Genomic DNA, 19,748 nt, shown 5'->3' with positions numbered 1-19,748 from the left:
ATTTTGCCTTCATTAAAACCTTCTTAAATCTCTTAATATAAATATCAAATTCACATTGATTTAGCTGCTTAGCAGTGGATGAGTAGTACAAAAATGTAAGGGATAAACAGTTCACTGAAGGAAAATAAAGTTAATAACAACAACTTTGTTTTGGTCAGCATTTACTTGAATATCAACTTCACCAACACATTTGTGTGCATGGCTCCACAATCAAGCTCCACATATGTCACTCTCCAATGCTAATAATTGAAGAGTTACAAAAATACTTATGGTGATCTTATACATTTATAAGAAATAAATCAATTTTATAACATGTAAATGAATATAAATTTTATTTTACATTGTAAAATTAAATTATATTTAAAATTTATTTTTCAAAATATTATTAGAGCTATTCAAAATTTATTCTACGAGAGATTTTTTTATTTATTGGATCAATCATACCATCAAATCATCTATTAATATCTAGTCATACCATCAAATCATCTATTGTGTGTATATACTTTAATGTTAGAAGAATATATTAAATATCTCCAACAACTAGAAATAAAGTAAATTTATATATATTTATGGATGTTGAATATTGTAACTCACGTAATAAGAAAGTAATGTTTCAATATCACCAATAATTGTCTTGGTTTTTCTTTTATTCTTCAAAATATATTAGGCCACTACAATCCCTTTTTCATTGGACTACTAATTCTATGGATAAGGAGAGGTTTGCAAGGTTTACAAGTATAATCTATCACAATTATAAGGTGATACTCATTTTTTCCTCTCTACACGTTTAAACATGTTTAATTCAGGTATGGTAGAAAACGAAGGTTGTCTCCAATGACACTTTGATCTTGAGGGTCTTTGGTTTTTGAGCTTCAACAGGGTCAGGTCTCTCTCTCCAGGAACATTAGGTCCTTGCTCCAAGAATACCACTTGCCTTGTAGTTGCCTAGTTTGGGACAAATGAACATATCACACTTAATTAACAATACTACTTTATTGATATGCAAAACACAGGTATAAATAATTCATTGAGTGTTTTGCGGTATACGTTATTCCATGTGTTCATCTCAGAGTTCCCCAATAGCAAGCCGTTTGAATTTGGCAAATGCAGAATCAAATTCTGAGGATATTTTTCTTAGAGGAAAAAGATCATATGGTTTTAGTCTGATCAATGTATAACATTTTTCTATCTTGTCATGTAGAGAACTGAAAGTTATGACAAGAACTGTGGTAACATCTTTTTGTCATAAGAGAGTTTTAAGAAAATAAAATAGAAAGTATTTAGAAAGGGTTATAATAGAGAGTGGATATACACTCGTTTAGACTTTGCCATAAATGTTTAATACGGGATTGATTAAATTTGTGTAAGTAATTTATCATCATTCTGTACATTTTTTTAGTTTATTTAATAGAGGTTTGATCAAGTTATTTCTTCAATTACTGTACCAAAACAAAGTTATTTCTTCAGTCGTTAATTTGTGAGAATAACGCATGAATTCTAATCAATGTATAACCTGCCCTCAGCTTCAATACGACAGAATCATATAAAAAAAATATTAATTGTTTTTCAGAAGGTCTTCACCAACTACTTTTATTCAAACTATTTCTCATACGTGTTTTACTGGTAGCCTAGAATAGCCACATGATCAAGCATGTGTTTGTAATCTTTTTCTTAAAACTGAGTTATCTTAGTTTTAACTTTTTATCTTGATATCTGTACTTGTCATGAGATAATATACATTAATTCCTTTTTTTTCTCACCATTCTAATGAGATACACTTTTTGTTTTTCAGGGATTTTTATTTAAGTACAAGTTGACATTTTTCAATTAAAATGATGTCTCAAGCCTTTTCTAAGTTATTTTCATTGATATCCTTATTTGGGTTTAAAAAACGATTCTTACTTCCAAGGTGCATAGTTCCAAACGCAGTATTAATAGGCTCTTTCCACCAAAACTTCAGAGTAACTATAATCCTATTTCAGATAGCAGTGTTCTAATCTTTTTCAACAACCAATAGCAACTTCACAAGCATGGCAATGCATGCATCTGGCATCCTTTTGGTTGTTCTGTACTCTCTGTTGAGATTTGCATTGTCGGATATCAATTTTGTAAAATATGATTTTCTGCAAGCAGGCTTGAAAACGGATGGAGCTTATGTGAGGCCAAATGGCATACTTACCTTGACAAATGATTCCTCAAAAATCTTTGGCCATGCATTCTATCCATCTCCTTTGCCATTCAAATCTAGCAAAAACAAATCCATTGTTTCAACCTTTAGCACTACCTTTGTGTTTTCCATAGTTCCTAAGTACCCAGATCTTGGAGGACACGGTTTTGCATTCGTCCTAATATCTACCAACGAACCAAAAGGGTGCCTCACAAATCAATATTTAGGCCTCCCAAATGAGACAAGTAATAAGGAACTCTCAACCCGGTTCCTAGCTGTAGAGTTTGATGGGGTACAGAACCTTGAACTTGAAGACATCGATGATAATCACGTGGGGATAGATATATCCAGCCTCATCTCTAACATATCTAAGTCAGCAGCATACTATTTAGAAAGAAATGGCCAAGAAGATCACAGCAAGAACATTTCCTTCAGTTTGAAGAGTGGAAAACCCATTCAAGCATGGGTTGATTACAATGAAGGGGAGATGATGATGCATGTCACAGTTTCTCCTTTTGGCATGCCAAAGCCATATTTTCCTTTGATATCATTTCGCATAGACCTATCCTTGGTGTTTGATGATTACATGTATGCAGGTTTTTCTGCTTCCAACGGTCTGCTGGTAGCTGAGTATAATATACATGGTTGGAGCTTCAAAGTAGGAGCAGCAGCACAAGCGCTAGAAAAATCATCCGTGCCACTTATTCGGTCAAATACTTCTATTAAGGTGGTGCACAAAAAACACTTTGCAGTAGGTATTACTCTAGCAAGTGCATCTCTTTTTATATTGACAATTATAGGAGCTCTTGCCCTACACAGATTAAGAAATAGGGAGGAGGTTTTAGAGGATTGGGAACTCGAATTTGCCACACATAAATTTAAATATTCTGAGCTCCATTCAGCTACAGGAAGGTTCGGGGACAGAAACCTTATTGGGTATGGAGGTTTTGGTAAAGTCTACAGAGGTGTAATCCCTAGCACAGGACTAGAAGTAGCCGTAAAGCGGGTTGCTCCTGATTCAAGGCAAGGAATCAGAGAATTTGTAGCGGAAATAACAAGCATGACACAGCTTAAGCATAGAAATTTGGTGCAATTACATGGGTGGTGCAGGAAGCAGGATGAACTCCTCATTGTGTATGATTATCTACCAAATGGAAGCCTAGACAAGCTTCTGTTTGAAAATGATCATCAAAAGAAGAAATTACTAACTTGGGAACAAAGATACAAAATCATTATTGGAGTTGCCCAAGGGCTGTTGTATCTCCATGAAGAAAGTGAGGTGCAGGTTGTTCACAGAGATGTAAAGCCAAGCAATGTCCTGATAGATGCAGATCTCCAACCAAAGCTTGGAGATTTCGGTCTTGCAAGGACTTACGAGCATGGAATCAATCCACAGACAACAAGCGTTGTGGGAACATTAGGCTACATGGCCCCTGAGCTCACCAAGACTGGGAAAGCAAGAACAAGCACAGATGTATATGGGTATGGAGTACTCATTTTGGAAGTAGCATGTGGAAGGAGGCCAATAGAGCCCCAAAAGAATCCCGAGGAACTGGTATTGGTAGATTGGGTTAGAGATCTACATCACCGAGGACAGGTCTGCAGAGCTATTGACCCCAGTTTATATGAGTATGACAAAGATGAAGCTCAGCTTGTGCTTAGTCTTGGATTGCTTTGCTCTCATCCCAATCCTCATTACAGACCTAATATGAGAAGGATTGTCCAGTTCCTTATGGGAGAAATTATCCTTTCTCCACTTCCTCCTGACATTCACAGTGAAGGTCCAAGAGAAATAGCAAAATGTCCCTGCAACTTTCCATATGATTCTCAACCTTCAAGTTCTATGGTGTCTTCGTCAAACTATTATAGTCTTACATGCTTTGATGAGGTGGTCTACCCTGCTGAACTCACTGGTATCACTTCATAGCTATGGCTGTAAGTAACATATAATAAAGAACCACATTGTTTTAGGTAATGATGAAAGGAAAGCAATCTCAACTCCATGATGCTATTGCCCTTAATGTTTTTCCATAAATATACAGAAGTGCTCTTCTATATACCAAGTTTTATTCATTTTTTTATGGGAGAATAGGTATATTGCCACTCGAAGTAGGGTGTTTAGAACAGCACAAAGGTCGAAAAATAATTAAGAAAATCAATTCAAAAAGTCGATAACCAATTAAAAAAATTGATTTGAATCTCTTTTTGTATAACTCAATGGTTTGGTTCAGTTTTCACTTTATAATTTCATACCTAATTCAAACTAAATTGAAATCAATTATTTAAATATTATTATATTGTCTATTATTTCACTCATAGGTGTGTCTATAAAAAGAAAACTAACCGTGTCTAATTTATTTCATACCCCCAACATTGTCATTTTGGGAAAAAATTGTTCTTGTATATGCTATCCTTTTTCATTTCATACACGAGTTGATCTTATAACCCAACGAAGAAACTGTTCTTGTATGTGCTATCTTTCTTTATATCAACTCAGTTATGATTTGTTAAATTCTCTAAAGAATGATAAAATACAAAATGTAGAAAACTTAAAAAAAATCACATGTAACTTAAAAATATAAAAGTAAATTGTGGTAGATCAAGAAAGCTACTAATTTTATTTTGTGTAAACAAATTAGCCTAGGAATAACCTTGACTTCCTGAGAAATTATGTTTTCTATATAATAAGTGACAAAGAAATAGCTTAATGTGTAATCTACGAATGATTGTACTAGTGTATGCACATTAGATTATTAGCTTTGAGAGAGTAAAGTACTAAAAAATATAGTATTGGAAGAAAATAATACAAAGAGCTTAACTATAATGTTTCTATTTTAAATTTTATGCAATGTTTGAGCTTAAATTTTATGCAATTTTTGGAAGAAAATAATACAAAGAGCTTAACTATAAAGTTTGAGAGATAGATTATAAGGATTATCTATTATTTATGTCACAATAAACACAGCATAACCTCCTCACTTCTTTGTTTTTCCTTTGTAAGTGCTTAAATACCTCTTGTGCCTTTATATTTTATTTTAGTTCCTTTGCAAATAAAAGAATAGCTAATTTATGTAAACAAGTTGTTTGACACTATACAATGTTAAAGATAACAAATATGTAAGTATAGTGAAGCTAGAAATAAATTTGCTCATCATGGTATAACATTAGACATAGACTTCTATGTCCAAAGGATAAGACAGATATAAAAAAAACTATCCAACAAATCCGCTAAAACAAGTGGTGTGAAAAAATTACTTTTCTTGATTTCAGAAAGAAACATTACATTGTTATTTATAGGAAAATCGAACTCCGAATAAAAAAATATATTTATATATTATTTAATCAATCTATATTTATTGTATAAAGTAAATATACAATATTTACACCCATATTTCAACGCTTGGTTTGAATTTTTTTTTAAATGTTCAAACAGAACCACATAATTTTAATCTTTATGTTCTATTCAGATGTATTTTAACCAAAAACCAAACTAAACTATGTCAAACACTCCTAAGTCCAAGCATTCGCAACCAATATTTAGGGCCAGAACTAACAGCATACGCGTGATTACTGATTCAACTCAGTATGTGCTGATCCACTGTAATTTGCTTTGTTAACTTATAGACACATTAAAATTATTCTTGAAACTCTTGACAACCAAAAGTTTATGTGTAACGCAAAAGAATAAGAAAAGAATGTCCAAACACAATGTATTCTAGAAGAACAGCACCTGACTTGAACTAATTGAGGAAAAGAGATGTTCAGTTAACTACAGCAAAATGTCCTAGTAATCAAATCTTATTCATTCTTCTTCTATGATAATTCATTAGGCACACATTAATATAAGAAAATGAAAGATCATAAATCTTTAAATCACATGCCTGTTTCATTTGAAAATTATACTCAGCAGCTCACATATTCAGATGACTTGATTTTGAATTAGCTGCTCATGTATCATTTTGAATTTCTCTTTGAGCCTCTGGATCTGTACATTGATAAAAAAAATGTTTAACATAATGGACAATAAAAGACAAAGTTGGCACGTCTGGATATTGTTCATGAGAAAACCATGTTATATGAAATAAGAAATACCCTTTTCAGTTCAATTTCTGTATCTCTCTTTTGCTGCCCGAATGAATGCTGCAGATTGGTTATATCAAAAACATTATCCAAGTCATCTTCAAAGGCAGATTCTAGGTCTTCTCGGAGAAGTGCAGGCAACTTGTCCACAATGGGCATCAAAAGGAAACAGTTGAACTGCAAAATATTGGGTATAAGCAATGCATAAAAGATGGGGAAAAAAATTACGAAAGAATTCTAAATTATGAATGACTTTTATTATACTAATCTATTGCCCCAAAGTCTTGACATATTGTCTAGCGGTGTTAGTTTTAATCAACCTGGGCAAAAACAACAAAATTTGAAAGAATGAAAACAAAAATAAATGTAAATATGGGGTATACCTAAACTACAGTCTGCTTTGCATGTGTAAATGAATTTTTTAATATATTGATATCCTTTGAGAAATTATAATATGCAAGTGTTAAATGAGAAATAAAAAATCTTTGTTTACAATAGATATTGATGCAACTTATAATTTTTTCTCAGTATTGGTAATATTGGAAGAATCAAATAGAAATAGGGGAGAATCATCAACTATTTTTTAAATGTCTCATAATTTGCTTGCTTAGATACCTTTATACTCAGCAGTTGCAGGAAAATAAATCCATTTAAAGTGTTGCTATTTGTTTGAGTAATTTTTAAAATTTTTAAAAATGTAGCAATGAATATAATTGATCTTGACAAAAGTAAAAACATCAACTTTTCTGCTGACAGGAATTCATGTTCGGTACAGAATCCACATAACGTACTCATTTTTACTTCACTGAAGTTTTACTTTACACTTCAAACAAAACTGATTAAAAGATTATTCTAAACTCAAACCTTAACAAAACGTAAATCAATTTTTGTAACCTAATTCTTTCACACTCAATCTACTCTAATCAATTTACAATGTCTGTAATCTTGAAGAGCTACACTTTTCTCTTATATTGTCATACTGTAACAGCAGAGAGGATCTCTTTGCCAAAAAATATTTAAGAATAATCACAATTTTCAGTAAATATCGTAGGTTGTGCATGTACATTAAGCCCAAACCTTCATTTCTATGCTTACCTGGGAAGCTTTCATTTCAAGCAAGGAAGGAGGAAACTGGCAGACCAAACACAAAGAAGCTTAAATTAAAAAAGAAATATCACAAACCTTTAATTCTGTGGAAACCAGGAAATATTCTCTAATGCCATGAAATATCTGTTGTACCAAGCCATAAACAATTCTTTCAGACGAAGGTGCAAGCCTCCTATTCCAGAGTGTACTATCCAGAAGGTCGGCAAGCTTTGTTTCTGTTGTCTGAATGGATGAACTAGAATCAATCCCAGAGGCCACATGACTGAGTTTTACATCTGGTTGTGACTTCGTGTCTTCTCTGTCATGCACACTTGTTTGTGATATATTAGTTGCCGTAGGATTATTAGAAGCACTGTTGGTCTGTTCCGTTCCACCAAATGAATCTAAGAACTGACGTAACCCAGCCCGACTCTACAAAGTTAACAGTGGCACTAGAATGAGATAGAAAATGAGCTGTGAAAACTTAGCTTAGGAAACAATATTTTACTTTTCTCTCGGGAAGATATAATGATACAATCCTAGCTTAAACTCAACACAGGGAGCAAGATCATTTAAAAGTGCACCATGCCAAAGCATCGGTCCCTGTAAATGCCCCTTAATACCTTATTGTGGAGAGACCATGAAACATATCTGGTGGTGCTAACCAAATCCTCCATACATCTAGAGCAAAGGATAACAAAATTAAATTTAGAAAATAACAAATAAACAATGTCGTGTACTAACATTTAATGTAAGAAAAAAAAGGATAAATTATGGATAAGAATGCAAAGCTAGAACATTTTTAAGATCAAGGCAAAAAATGCACCCTAACATCTAAAAATAACAAGCATGAAAAAAATGGAAGAAAGCACAAAATCATGATGTAATGCAAGAATGTCATATTACACTTGATGTTCTCTTTTAAAAAGATGAGCTGTGCATCTTGTTCCTCATGCTATAATTAAGGTCTTGATTATTCATTTTTCCTTTTTTATTAAAAAAGCTCAATTTTTCACTTGACATATGGAACAAACTTATGGCGTATGGGAACAAGTGGTGGTTAACTTTTCATGGCATGATTTTTCTGTAGATTCGGAAAAGTTGTTGAAGGCAGAGGCAACACGCCTGAGGAACACCTCATGGCCACTTAGATATTCACTATCTTTCTGTCAAACAAAGTCCATAAATAAAATAAGTTAGGAAACATAACAAACTAATAATTGTACAAAACTGTGAGGATATTTGCAAAAGCATAAACAATTTATTCATTAAAAACATCAAGAATCGACTATCTCAAAAGCTCAAGCTGTTAGGTGAAGACCTAAATAGTTTTATACCATATTCAGGCTGTGGAAGAGCCCTTCAGAATTGAAGCACTGATAATGCAAAGATCCACCCCTACCTTGTGCTAAGATTCACTTTTATTTAGAATAATAGAGCTGGCAAGGATCAAACTTTAGACATCTTGTTTATGGAGGCTCTTGATACCATGTAAACAACTAGGTGTCCTAAAAGCTCATGCTGCTAGGTAAGATTCAAATACTTCATATCTTACAGAAAAAACAAAAGAATACCTGAAGAAGATAAACTGAGATAGGAAGCAGTCTCTTAAGTATATACAACAGTCTGGAGCCCAACTGTGCCGAGAATAGAGAATTAATCATTTAGTTAGACTAGGAATATGAAAAATAGTTAATTTTATTTTCTCTAATTTGAAGAGCACAACAAGGATCATTTTGTATACAGATTTGATTATAAAACTATGATAGAATCCTGGAAATCAAATCAAACCTAATTATTACAAAACTGCAGCTGTCAATGATAAAGCTGGCTACTCAAACTTGCTAAGAACTGAGTTTGGATCATGAAAAAAAAAAAGTAAGAACAAGAAATTTGAGGATTGTACAAAAATTGCAGATTTTTGAAATCCAGGGACTAAGATCACAAAAATATTGGAAGGCTAAAATACCAAATCAGAAATTAAAAGAGAATTAAAATTGCAATTCAGCTAAATAATTAAAGAAAGAAATCAAAAGGAATATATATTCATTTTTATAGCATTAATCACCTGATGAAGAAAGGGTTCAAATGTGTCACGAGCCTTTGCAACAGCAATTACACAAGCAGTCCTGGTTACTCAAACAATGTCATTTTAATATTTACAAATGGTAGTATTACAAGAATGAATAGGTAAAACACACAGACCTAGAGTAATTTGTTCCATCATGAATGTCTTCGACTCCACAAGCATTTACAATTTCTTCACGAGTAATTGGGGGACACTTTATTCCTCCAACCACAAAACGAAATTCAGCCATTGCCCTATGATATTGTGCTCCACCATAAAGTCGCATACTTGCATTCTGTGCACAAGGATAGGTTAGCCTGTCCCATTATAGAGACAAAGTAAACAGAAAATACAAGACTATGAAATGTATGTATCATTTATCATTTATTAATGTATACAAGCATGATCAATGAAATCAAAATCATGTGTATATTACTGTTTTCAGTAGTGGCAAGAAAGAAAAATTCTGGGGATTAAAGAGGCCTAATTTCTCTTGGGTCCCAATTCCAATTTCCAGCCTCCCCTCCACCTCCCTTTATCTTTTTATACCCATTCTCTCTCCTAGGTGTGTTGCACCTTTTAACTCTCCCAACATATACCTTAGTAATGGTGGGCTTTGGACCTGTATCATCAGGTGTTTATTTAACAAGATTATGAGAAAATCTTCACCCTCCACACAAACATAAAACTCATACGGAAGTAGTAATTAGCAGACATAACTAACAGCCCAAGTTAAATAAAATCATCAACGAGAAGACAGAAAATGGAAATTATTCATATTTTTAAAAAGGGAAAATAGTAAAATCAAGAGTAGTTAGATTGCCATCCACTGCAATGAAAAGCTAATGTAGCTCATAAGAATGGTAAAAAAGTAGGCCGAAACTTACAGGTATTAGCTTGTGAGGAAACTGAACACCATCAGCACCAATAAATGCACCTCCATTTATTCGTTCATCTTGCAGTGTTTCACCTGAAACAAAAAAAAAAAGGTCAGGCAACTTGTCAAGGGAAAAAGGATATCAAAAGATAGTAAGCATGCTTTTTAAGTGTTGTGCATTATCAACTGTTCAATAGGCTAGCCCGTGAAAAACAGCTAAGAGGAATAGGAGATTTACCAAATTTATCGGGAGGTGCAACAACTGTCCCTTTAAGCAACAATGACAACTGAATAACAGAAAATATGCAAGTGAGGGAGGGAAAATACGAGTACATTTTAAGGTTCAGACACTATGAATTCAAACAGCTGAAAATAATTAACTACAAGCATGCATATGCAGATACATACAGACTAAGACAGACAAAGAGTTTACTATACAAGCTAAACATCAAAGATTAAATACCCCTCACATTGGTAGGAGGACAAAAAACTAGAAACATAATAATTTTACCAATAAAGAAGAGTAAGATACTGAGAAGAAGAATTTATGGCAAAGAAACCTTGGTCAAGAACATATCATGGAATGCTCTTCCTTTCTCCTTCAGTTTGGCTTCATCAAGTGTGCTGTATACAATGTGAAGAAGAATAAGACAAGTAATGAATGGAAAACAGATAGATAACAGTTCTATAATAAAAAATTCAAAACCAAAATTATCACTCTCGTTCCTTCCTTTGCAGATCAAGTACAACAGAGATATTTTTAACTTACAACATACCTCAACTCTTGATTTATGTCACTCAATTTCCTTGTCACACTCCGATACTCTTTCTCAAGAAGTGGAATGATCAATGGTACATTATTTATATACCTAGCACGATCATTATTAAGGACTCAGCCAATTATAAACAAAAAAAAAAGAAAAAAAAAACGGATAAACTTAAAATCAAACCATAATGTATAAGTACCTCTTCTGCAGCAATTCTTCCAGAAACAGCCTAAGTTTACTTACGCCTATCCTACTCCTTTCCTGCTTTGACAATGCCCTCCCTAACTTCTCCTCCAAAGATGCAACATCTTCTATCTCTCTGAAGCACACTGCCTGCATCCGTATGTAGAACAAAATGGATCATGGAAATGAAACTCTCAACTATCAGTGCACCAAAATTTTAACCAAATTATGAACTGCTTCAGGGAATTACAAACTCAAATCGCAGTCGCATTGCGCTATTTATTTATTATTTGGCTTAATTTCATTTTTAGTTTCTTAAGTATCACCACTGTGCAATTTTGGTTCTTCAGGTTTCAATTACACCAATTGGATACCTTAAGTTTTTTGTCACTTTCAATCATGACCCTCCATCCCAATTTCTTCCAATATTTAAGTCATTAATTGCTCAAGACGGAAGAACATTCCTTTTCCACATGTCGGCAATTAAGTCACTATACTGAGAGCACCTTCTTAGGTCATTGTCATTCAAATAAGTGTGCTTTTGTATTTACTTGTAATGTCATGCTAGTTTACCAAGCGATTTAGTTTTGCTAAAATATTGGGTGGAATGAAGATATGACCAAAATCACACAATCTGCTATTTTACTTTTAGCCACTGGATAGGCATTTGAAACAGTGGTAGAAAAACAGAAAAGAAAATGCGCAACATACATGGCATGCCGAACATTGAAATGAAACAAAATAAGAAGTAGTAAACTAAGAGCAGATGAAAAACGGCAGGGAAACTGGCGATATACGAAGGAGGTAAATGAGCATAAGAATAACCTGTTTGAACTCGTCATTGGAGGAGTAGAGATAACCGGTTCCACAGCCCACTCTTCCGGAAGGCACGGAGGTGAAGAAGGGGGAATCACCGAGAATGCAGCCGTCAAGCGTGGAGGGAGGCGGCGAGAGGAAAACCTCGACATCGGAAGGGCGGGCGAACTGAGGGATCCTGGTGTCGAGCTTGGTGGAGACGATGACAGTCCTGGCGAGCTCAGGATCGACCTGCATGACGACGCGCCTGGTGGTGGCGTTGCTCCAGTCGCTGCAATCCTCAAGGCAGAGTATGATGAACTCCTTGTGCTGCATCTTGGCACGGACGAGCGCCTCGACGGCACGTGCCTGGGCCTGTAAAGCACGGTTCCTGCGGCCGGGAGCGGGAGCGATGAGGCCGGGAGTGTCGATGATGGTGAGGTTGGGGCAGTACTTGTACTCCACTCTGATGATGATTTCTTTGGCGGAGAATTGGCTGGAGTCCTGCTCCAACCTGGCATTTTCAGCTTCGATGAAAGCCTGAATTTGAGGGAGGGATTTGTGGTGAGAGAGGGAGGGGTCAGTGTCGGAGACGAGGTGGCAAGAAGGGGACTCGCATTGGGGGTCGTATTTCATGTGGAGGGTGATGGGCCTGCGGGTCTTGGTGCCGCCTCCGACGTGGTTGAACTGAAACCCCATCAGGGCCTCCACCAGGGCGCTCTTGCCGTCCGTTTGGTGGCCCACCACCAGAACCGCCGGAGCGTCGAAGGGCGTCTGCAAGTCCTGGGCCAGCGCGTGAAGCTCATTGTAGGCTTCGTACAGGCGCCACTCCCGCTGCTCCTCCTCCTCCTCTTGGGCCAACTTCATTTCCCTCTCCATTTCCAGGTAACTCTTCCTTCCACCGCTTCTTTTTCAAATTCCCATTTACCATCTTACCCTCTGCATCTTTAGTCTTTAAATTCCCAACTGGCAGGAAAAGGAACCCATGAGGTGATTCGATGCGTCACCAACTGACACCTGTCTTCTCACCTAAGACAAAACCCAAACATAGCTCTTTCTGTCTGTCTCTACATTAGTAGATATTTAGTTGTTTCATCTCACTTTTGATATTGTAAAAATAACTACCAAAACTTACTCTGAATCTACAAGAAATTTAATGTTTCTAGAATCTTAGAATCCTATTGTGGTTGGGACAATAAATTCTCTCCAAAAAAGTATCACCAACTGTTCACGGGATTTTGAGCATGGTTGGATAAAGAAATATTATGTAAATTTATTTGCTTTTAAGTTAATAAGAAAATTTGTGAGTAAAAAGAAAAGAATATGAGTATGTATATATTTATTCAGAAATACTTTATGTGTTATAGGATTTTTTAACTTTAAAGTCCAGATAATAAAACTAATAATAGTAAACAATTTGTTTATACTTTTAATTTTTTAAGTTATTTTTGAACTCATGTTTTTGGACTTTCTTTCGGGATTTCTTAGATGCGTTAAACATGTGTGCTTATATATAGAAACATTAAATATGTATGTAAACACTTTTGAGTTATAATATATACGTTTACATTTTTTTTAGAGAGAATTTTCTTGATTCTTAGATTAAAACTATGATTCTTATAAAAAAAATTAACATCTTTGTAAATAATCTTCACTTGATTTATCAATTTGTTAGACTCTCACATCCTCATCTTTATCTTATTCTGCATTCTTCTCTGATTTATTTTTGTTGTGCCTCTTGAGGATTCAAATTCAAAAAAGATTGTACTCTTTCCTAAACATGATTATCATCTCCTCTGTTACGGGTGAGCTAGAGTACTTCGTGTTTCCTGGTACTTAGGCCCTTAAGTTTCCCTTATATTTGACGTTCCTTGAGAAGTTCAACTTGGTGTCTGATGGTCAGCTAAGCGTCAAGGAGGATAAAGGTATTAAACTTATTCGAAAACTCCCTCGACCCATCAATTGTTGGGTACATGCTTCAAGTCTTCAACGATGAAGATCATGGGTCTCTCTTTGAGGGTAAGGTTGTCAATTTCTATTATGATTTTATATTAATTGAATGACTAATCCTTTTTATCCTTGTTTTGCAGAGATCATGTCGATGGGAGACTTCGATTATAAGGCATGGCATGTTGCGCACAAGTAAGTCAGCTAGGGTAGCTTCCACGATGGTCTCTTCGACTACCAACAAGTAGAGGATTAGCACGACTTGTAAGCCCTAAGAAAAATAAAATATTTAGAAAAGTGGTGGACATGGATGTCATAAATTAAAATTAGAAAAGATAAGCTATGCAAAAGTGAAGTGTAGCATAGATGGTTATAACTCTTTGTTATGGGTTAAAGGTAATGTGTTTGATGCTTGTGCACATAATAAATTATTTATTTATTTTTTAATTTGTTTTATGTGAACTTATGGTGTAAGTTATTATTTGTAATATTTGTTGTGTGTGTCTATGATAAGCTAATTGTGATGGTTTGTTTAATTTGGTGCGTTTGTTTAGAACTTGGGAGTTATGTGTTTGAGTCTTGGCTAGAGAAAAAAAGTATTCTTTTTTTCCTCTTGGTAGAAGGGATCAGAATATATTCATTATATCTAGTCACACAAAAGGAATAAAAGAAAATTAAGGCAAAAAAGGAAAGATTAAAATGAAATATTTAATTAGGGATCAATCATAATTAGAATATATTTTATTTTGATTTAATAGAATTTTACATAGGCATGGGGATATATTAGGAATTCAAGTGTGAGTCTAAGTTCCACATTAGATACAAATGAGAAAGTATAGCTCTATATAAAGATGAAAGACTCATTAACTCATTGTCTTAAGGTTTTGGGTAGAGAGTGGTGTCAATCCCTTATATGGTTGGGCTCAGATCTCATTGGTGTTTGTATTTCTCTGGTTAACCTCCTCCTCGATAGACCCAACAGTGGTATCAGAGCTGATGGTTTGTCTTGGTGACCGACTCAGACAAGTATAATGATCCATATACCGAAAGGTTACTCGTGGTTGTGGTTGGTTGAGAATGCTTCCACTTAAGGGAAGTGTACCTATGTGGAAGAGACTCACTCTTGAGGGAGAGATTGTTGGGAATCTAAGTGTTAGTTTAAGTCTCATAACACTCTAAAATTAGGTTAAACATGTCTCCTATTTAATATAGGTTTTTGTGCTGCTTGCTCTTTGAGTCTCACACTGGCCGAATCGGCTTTCACAAGAACCATGTCGAAATTACGGATTGTGCTCTACTCAAGAGTTGCACGAGCCTTCCTCCTATTGGTTTTCTTGGGGTGTTGGAGCCCTGCTCCTTCCTTTATGCTTACAGTGATTTGACCATGAAAGAGTAATACAATTAGACATAACCTCATATGGTGACCATGAAAGTGTAAAGATAGGAAAAGCTTTTCTGAGTCCCACGTTGGACACTAAATGTTCTTATTGAGATCCAGAGCGTAATCCTTTGGACATGTGGTAAGATTTGAAAAACTTTGATCCATACTCTTGAGTACTAGAATATCGGATAAAATCAATCTACAAAAGACTCTTTAACGCTCAACTCAAGTTTGAATCTTATGAGTAAGAGTATAAATAAGTGTGTATTTCTTAGAGCTGTCAAAATGGGTCATAACCCGTGGGCCAACCCGGCTCACCACGAGTTTGAGCCGGGTTGAGTTTGAAAAAATTGTATTTTTTTTATGCGGGTCAGATTTCAACCCGACTCATTTAAACTCGACTCATGCAGGTTGAACCCGTGGTGGGTCGGGTTGGCCCACCAACCCACCTACCTAATTTTATTTTATTAAAATTTAATTTTAATTTTATAAAAAATATTTATTATTTTGTGTTTGCTTGAAAAAATTATTTAAGTTCTTTATTTTCAAAATTAATTAAACACTGATGTTGGGAGTGAAATTTGTTTAGATTTAAATTATAAAAAGTTTGTAATTTTTTATTTAAAAAATTTGTAATTAAATGAGCTAGTGAGCCAACCCGTTTACCCACCCACACATGGTGGGTCAGACTGAGTTCAAATTTTTCTGGCTCGCTAATAAATGAGTCGGGTTGGGTTGACTCACTAAGTGACCAACCCGTGGTGGACAGGGTTGGGTGGCCCGTTTTGATAGCTCTAGTATTTCTTTAAAAATATCTCACACACACACATATATATATATATATATATATATATATATATATATATATATATGCATATATATATATATATTTATAAAATTTCTGGATTTTAGAGTTTATATAATAAAACTAGTAATGTAATAATATCTAAAATATATAATAATAATAATGTAGCACTTTTTAGTAAATAATAGCAAAAATATGATAATATAATAATAATCAAATGTCATAATTATAATTAATATTTGTACCGTATAAACCGCTCAATCAACGTATGTCCAAAGTATTTCCAAAGTGAGCAATCAGTTAATCCTATGAAACCTCCACGATAACTAGATTGATCGGTTACCAACCTCATAGGTGATGAAACAATCACTTTACGTATTAAGGATACCACAACCTAACATAATTAACAAAGTAAAACATACTTATGGCACATTGAACCGTAATTTGGTCAACCTTAACCAAAAGCTCACTCCAAAATCTATAGATATAGAGATAAGGTAAAAAAGTAAGTAATTACATTTATTAAACATTTAAGATTTAATTGTGATAACCTATCAGAATTGAAAATGAACTTGAATATCGAAATACCTTTAGTAGGTACCTACCGCTCGACTTGGACTTTAAAAGAGCACAAAAGAGTTAAAACGCAATAAGAAAACGACATTAAAAAAAGTAAAATAATAAAATGTGAAGAAATAACTTTCGACCTCACTACTTAAAACAATAATTCAACTCCATTATCTGAAACAATATGTAAATAATTCTTTAAAATATTTTAAATTATTTCAATAAATTTTCTTGTAATTCACTAGTGCAAAAAAGACCTTTAACGTCACCCTTTAGACGTCTGACCCTCGAATATCCAACGTAAAAAATGACCAGTGACATTTTTCCTAAACAACACAACTATTTAGACGTCGGCTACGGAGGGGCCTGACGTCTAAATACTGATATACGTCGGCTCCCCCAAATGGACGCCAAAACTAAACGAAAAAGTTAAACAAAAATAATTTTTTATTCTATTTAGACGTCTGTTATGGGGGAACCGACTTCTAAAGCACTTTAGACGTCTGTTATTGGGGGAACCAACGTCTAAATACACAACCCAGAAATTTAAAAAGTCACTTTTTGACTCCATTTAGACGTCTGATCCCGCCACTCCGACTTCTAAAGCACTTTAGACATCTGTTGTTGGGAGGACCATTTAAATGCGGAGCCAAGAATTTAAAAAGTCAATTTTTGACTCCATTTAGACATTTGTTATGGGGAAACCGACTTCTAAAGCCCTTTAGACGTCTGTTATGGGGGAACCGACTTCTAAATGTCAGCATTAAAACATTGCGAACGCGAGACATCCGTTACGCGCACTCATTGTTCATCATCTTCGTCGCGTTTTCTCTCTACGGGTTACGCTTTTCAGGTTATTTTCTCACTTTTGTACCGTTTAAAATTAATTTTACTCCGATTACATCACTCTTTGATGTCTTATCTTTCATTTAAACCGATTAAAATGCATTTTCGTTGGGTTTTGGTGTAGTTATTCTCATGTCCTTGAGCGGCGTTCTTCGAAGGAGATTTCTTGCATTCTGCACTCCTCAAATTCCCTTGACTACGTTTTTAAAACCATCCAATAAAAAGAATGTACAATACATTCTCTTCAACTAAAATATAAAAAACTCGAATCACCATGAGTCATGAGCAACCTCAAAGACGTCTGACCTGTATGGATCAAACGTCTATATAGACGTCTAACCTATATATGTCCGACGTCTATAGAGACGCCTGACTTAAAGGGTCTGACATCTCATTAACGTCACTCATATAGACGTCAGACAGAGATCAGACGTTAAAAGTCCAAAACAACAGACATCTAAAGTTCTTTCTGCATTATTGATTGCTCCCAAAAGTAGTATCGGGGTTCAAGGAATAAACTGAGAACTGGACTTCTAAGACAAATGAACTCAAATTACTTTATCATAGTGTATAGTTTTATGTCATTCTTAATATAATAGTCACCGAAACGCATTTAAACTTAATTTCGTAAATTGGAAGAAAAAATTATTACAAAAACTTATTGCCAGGTATTTTAGATTTTGGAGCAGGAAGTCATAGTGGGATTTTTGTCAAACATATGATGTTATAGTAGAAAAACGTCTTTCAAAACTAAGGTTGTGTTCACTTGAGCAGAAAGAACTGTTCATGCGTGTTTAAGGGCGATGAAATGCGAAGAAATGCATGTTCACTTTAGCCGAAATGCGAGGAACGAAATGCGCGGATTTGCGGGATTGGGGAATTTTTCATCACCCGCTAAAGTACAGAGATTTGAAGGGATTTACCATCTAATGTCTAATTTACCCTTGCACATTGTATAATTCCAACCCTTAAAGCTGACATAATAATCAATTTTAAGATGATGGTTGAAGATGAAGACAACTTCAAAGCTAAAGAAGAGGAAGAACAGTGGAGGTGTATTCGGTTACCTTCCACCCATATTTGGTACCAGGAGTGTGAATAATTTTTGAAGACCTGTATTCGGTTCCAGTGGGTGATATTCGGTTCACATACTTCTCAACGAGCTTCGTATTCGGTTGCATGCGCGATCTGGAGCAAAGACGAAGGAGAAAAGTGGTTCCCCTACAAGTAGTCCAAAACAGAAAGAGAAAAGAGAAGGGTATCTCGCTTTCTGCCCCGCGACCTCCTTGGAACGGAGAAGGAGAGAAATAGCTCATTGGCGGCGCGACAAAAAGACCCCAACGGTGGGTTTGTCCATGAGAAAAAAGAGATTGCACGAACCAAAGAGAAAGGGAAAAAATTTTCCTCGTGCGCGCTGCAAGACTCCTAATGTTGGAGTTCTTAGTTGGAGAAGAAGAAAGGTGCTACCCTAACTGCCTTTTCGTGTGAGACAAAGAGAAAAGGAGTGAAGAAGCTTCACCAAGCAGCCCAAAGTTCGGCCTGCGAGAGGATAAAGGCCTAAACAAAAATTCGAAAAATATTGACTCAGGATAAAGGCCTAAACACACCATTTTCCTTTATGAGTTAAACAAAAACTCAACAAAACAGTCTGTTTTTCGAAAGGTCATGTGGAAGAAAGGAGAAGCTTTCTTATGCAGTATTATTCTTCTTCTATTGTAATGGATTATTATAATGATATATTAAATTGTCTCTTAAATTTAAATTCTAATATATAAAAATTTAACATCATTTAATATCATCTTAAAAACTAATTAAGATTTTGTCTTCTAATTTAATCTTTAAATAAATAAAAACCAATTTGATAATATTAAATAGACTCTTAAATTTAAATTTTAATTATTAAATAATTAATGTTAATTTTTTATTCTTTATAAATATTTTTACAATTAAATATAACATTAACAATTATCATTTTATATTACTTTAATAATTAGGGATATTTTGGTAATCTTCAATTTTTAGCTATTTAACAATTTTTTTTATCTATTACATCAATCAAATTCTCCACTAATTTTCACAAACTTTATCTCTAAATACACTCTCAGTTTTCTCCAAATTCATTCAAGTAAACACAAAAAAATTTATCCTCAAATCTCCTTAAATCCCCTTAAATCCATTC

The 19,748-nt window shown here is 34.6% G+C and overlaps 1 protein-coding gene and 1 pseudogene across 2 annotated transcripts; one reads left to right on the top strand and one right to left on the bottom strand.

The window, feature by feature from the left end:
* Positions 1-547: 547 nt before the first annotated feature.
* On the bottom strand, positions 548-12,973 carry LOC148205846 (dynamin-like protein ARC5). 2 transcript variants are annotated; one of them, XM_088103886.1, is made up of 15 exons: positions 12,054-12,973; positions 11,245-11,378; positions 11,055-11,147; positions 10,839-10,902; positions 10,517-10,565; positions 10,289-10,371; positions 9,539-9,696; positions 9,402-9,462; positions 8,908-8,970; positions 8,399-8,499; positions 7,957-8,014; positions 7,430-7,765; positions 6,260-6,424; positions 6,049-6,152; positions 548-945 (listed from the first exon to the last, which is right to left on the bottom strand). In XM_088103886.1, exons 1-14 carry the CDS (start codon positions 12,900-12,902, stop codon positions 6,087-6,089), a joined length of 2,280 nt encoding a protein of 759 aa, XP_087960012.1. In that variant the 5' UTR covers positions 12,903-12,973; the 3' UTR covers positions 548-945; positions 6,049-6,086. The 2 variants fall into 2 exon arrangements, with proteins under 2 accessions (XP_087960012.1, XP_087960011.1); XM_088103885.1 differs by lacking the exon at positions 548-945 and having other exon boundaries at positions 5,881-6,152; positions 12,054-12,972.
* LOC124848549 (L-type lectin-domain containing receptor kinase S.4 pseudogene) lies at positions 953-5,342 on the top strand (annotated as a pseudogene).
* Positions 12,974-19,748: the final 6,775 nt, after the last annotated feature.

Source organism: Vigna umbellata, chromosome 1 (genome assembly GCF_029865625.1).
Source record: "Vigna umbellata cultivar VRB3 chromosome 1, Vumbellata_1.0, whole genome shotgun sequence".
NCBI lineage: Eukaryota > Viridiplantae > Streptophyta > Magnoliopsida > Fabales > Fabaceae > Vigna > Vigna umbellata.
This window is presented reverse-complemented; position numbering and strand designations above follow the sequence as displayed.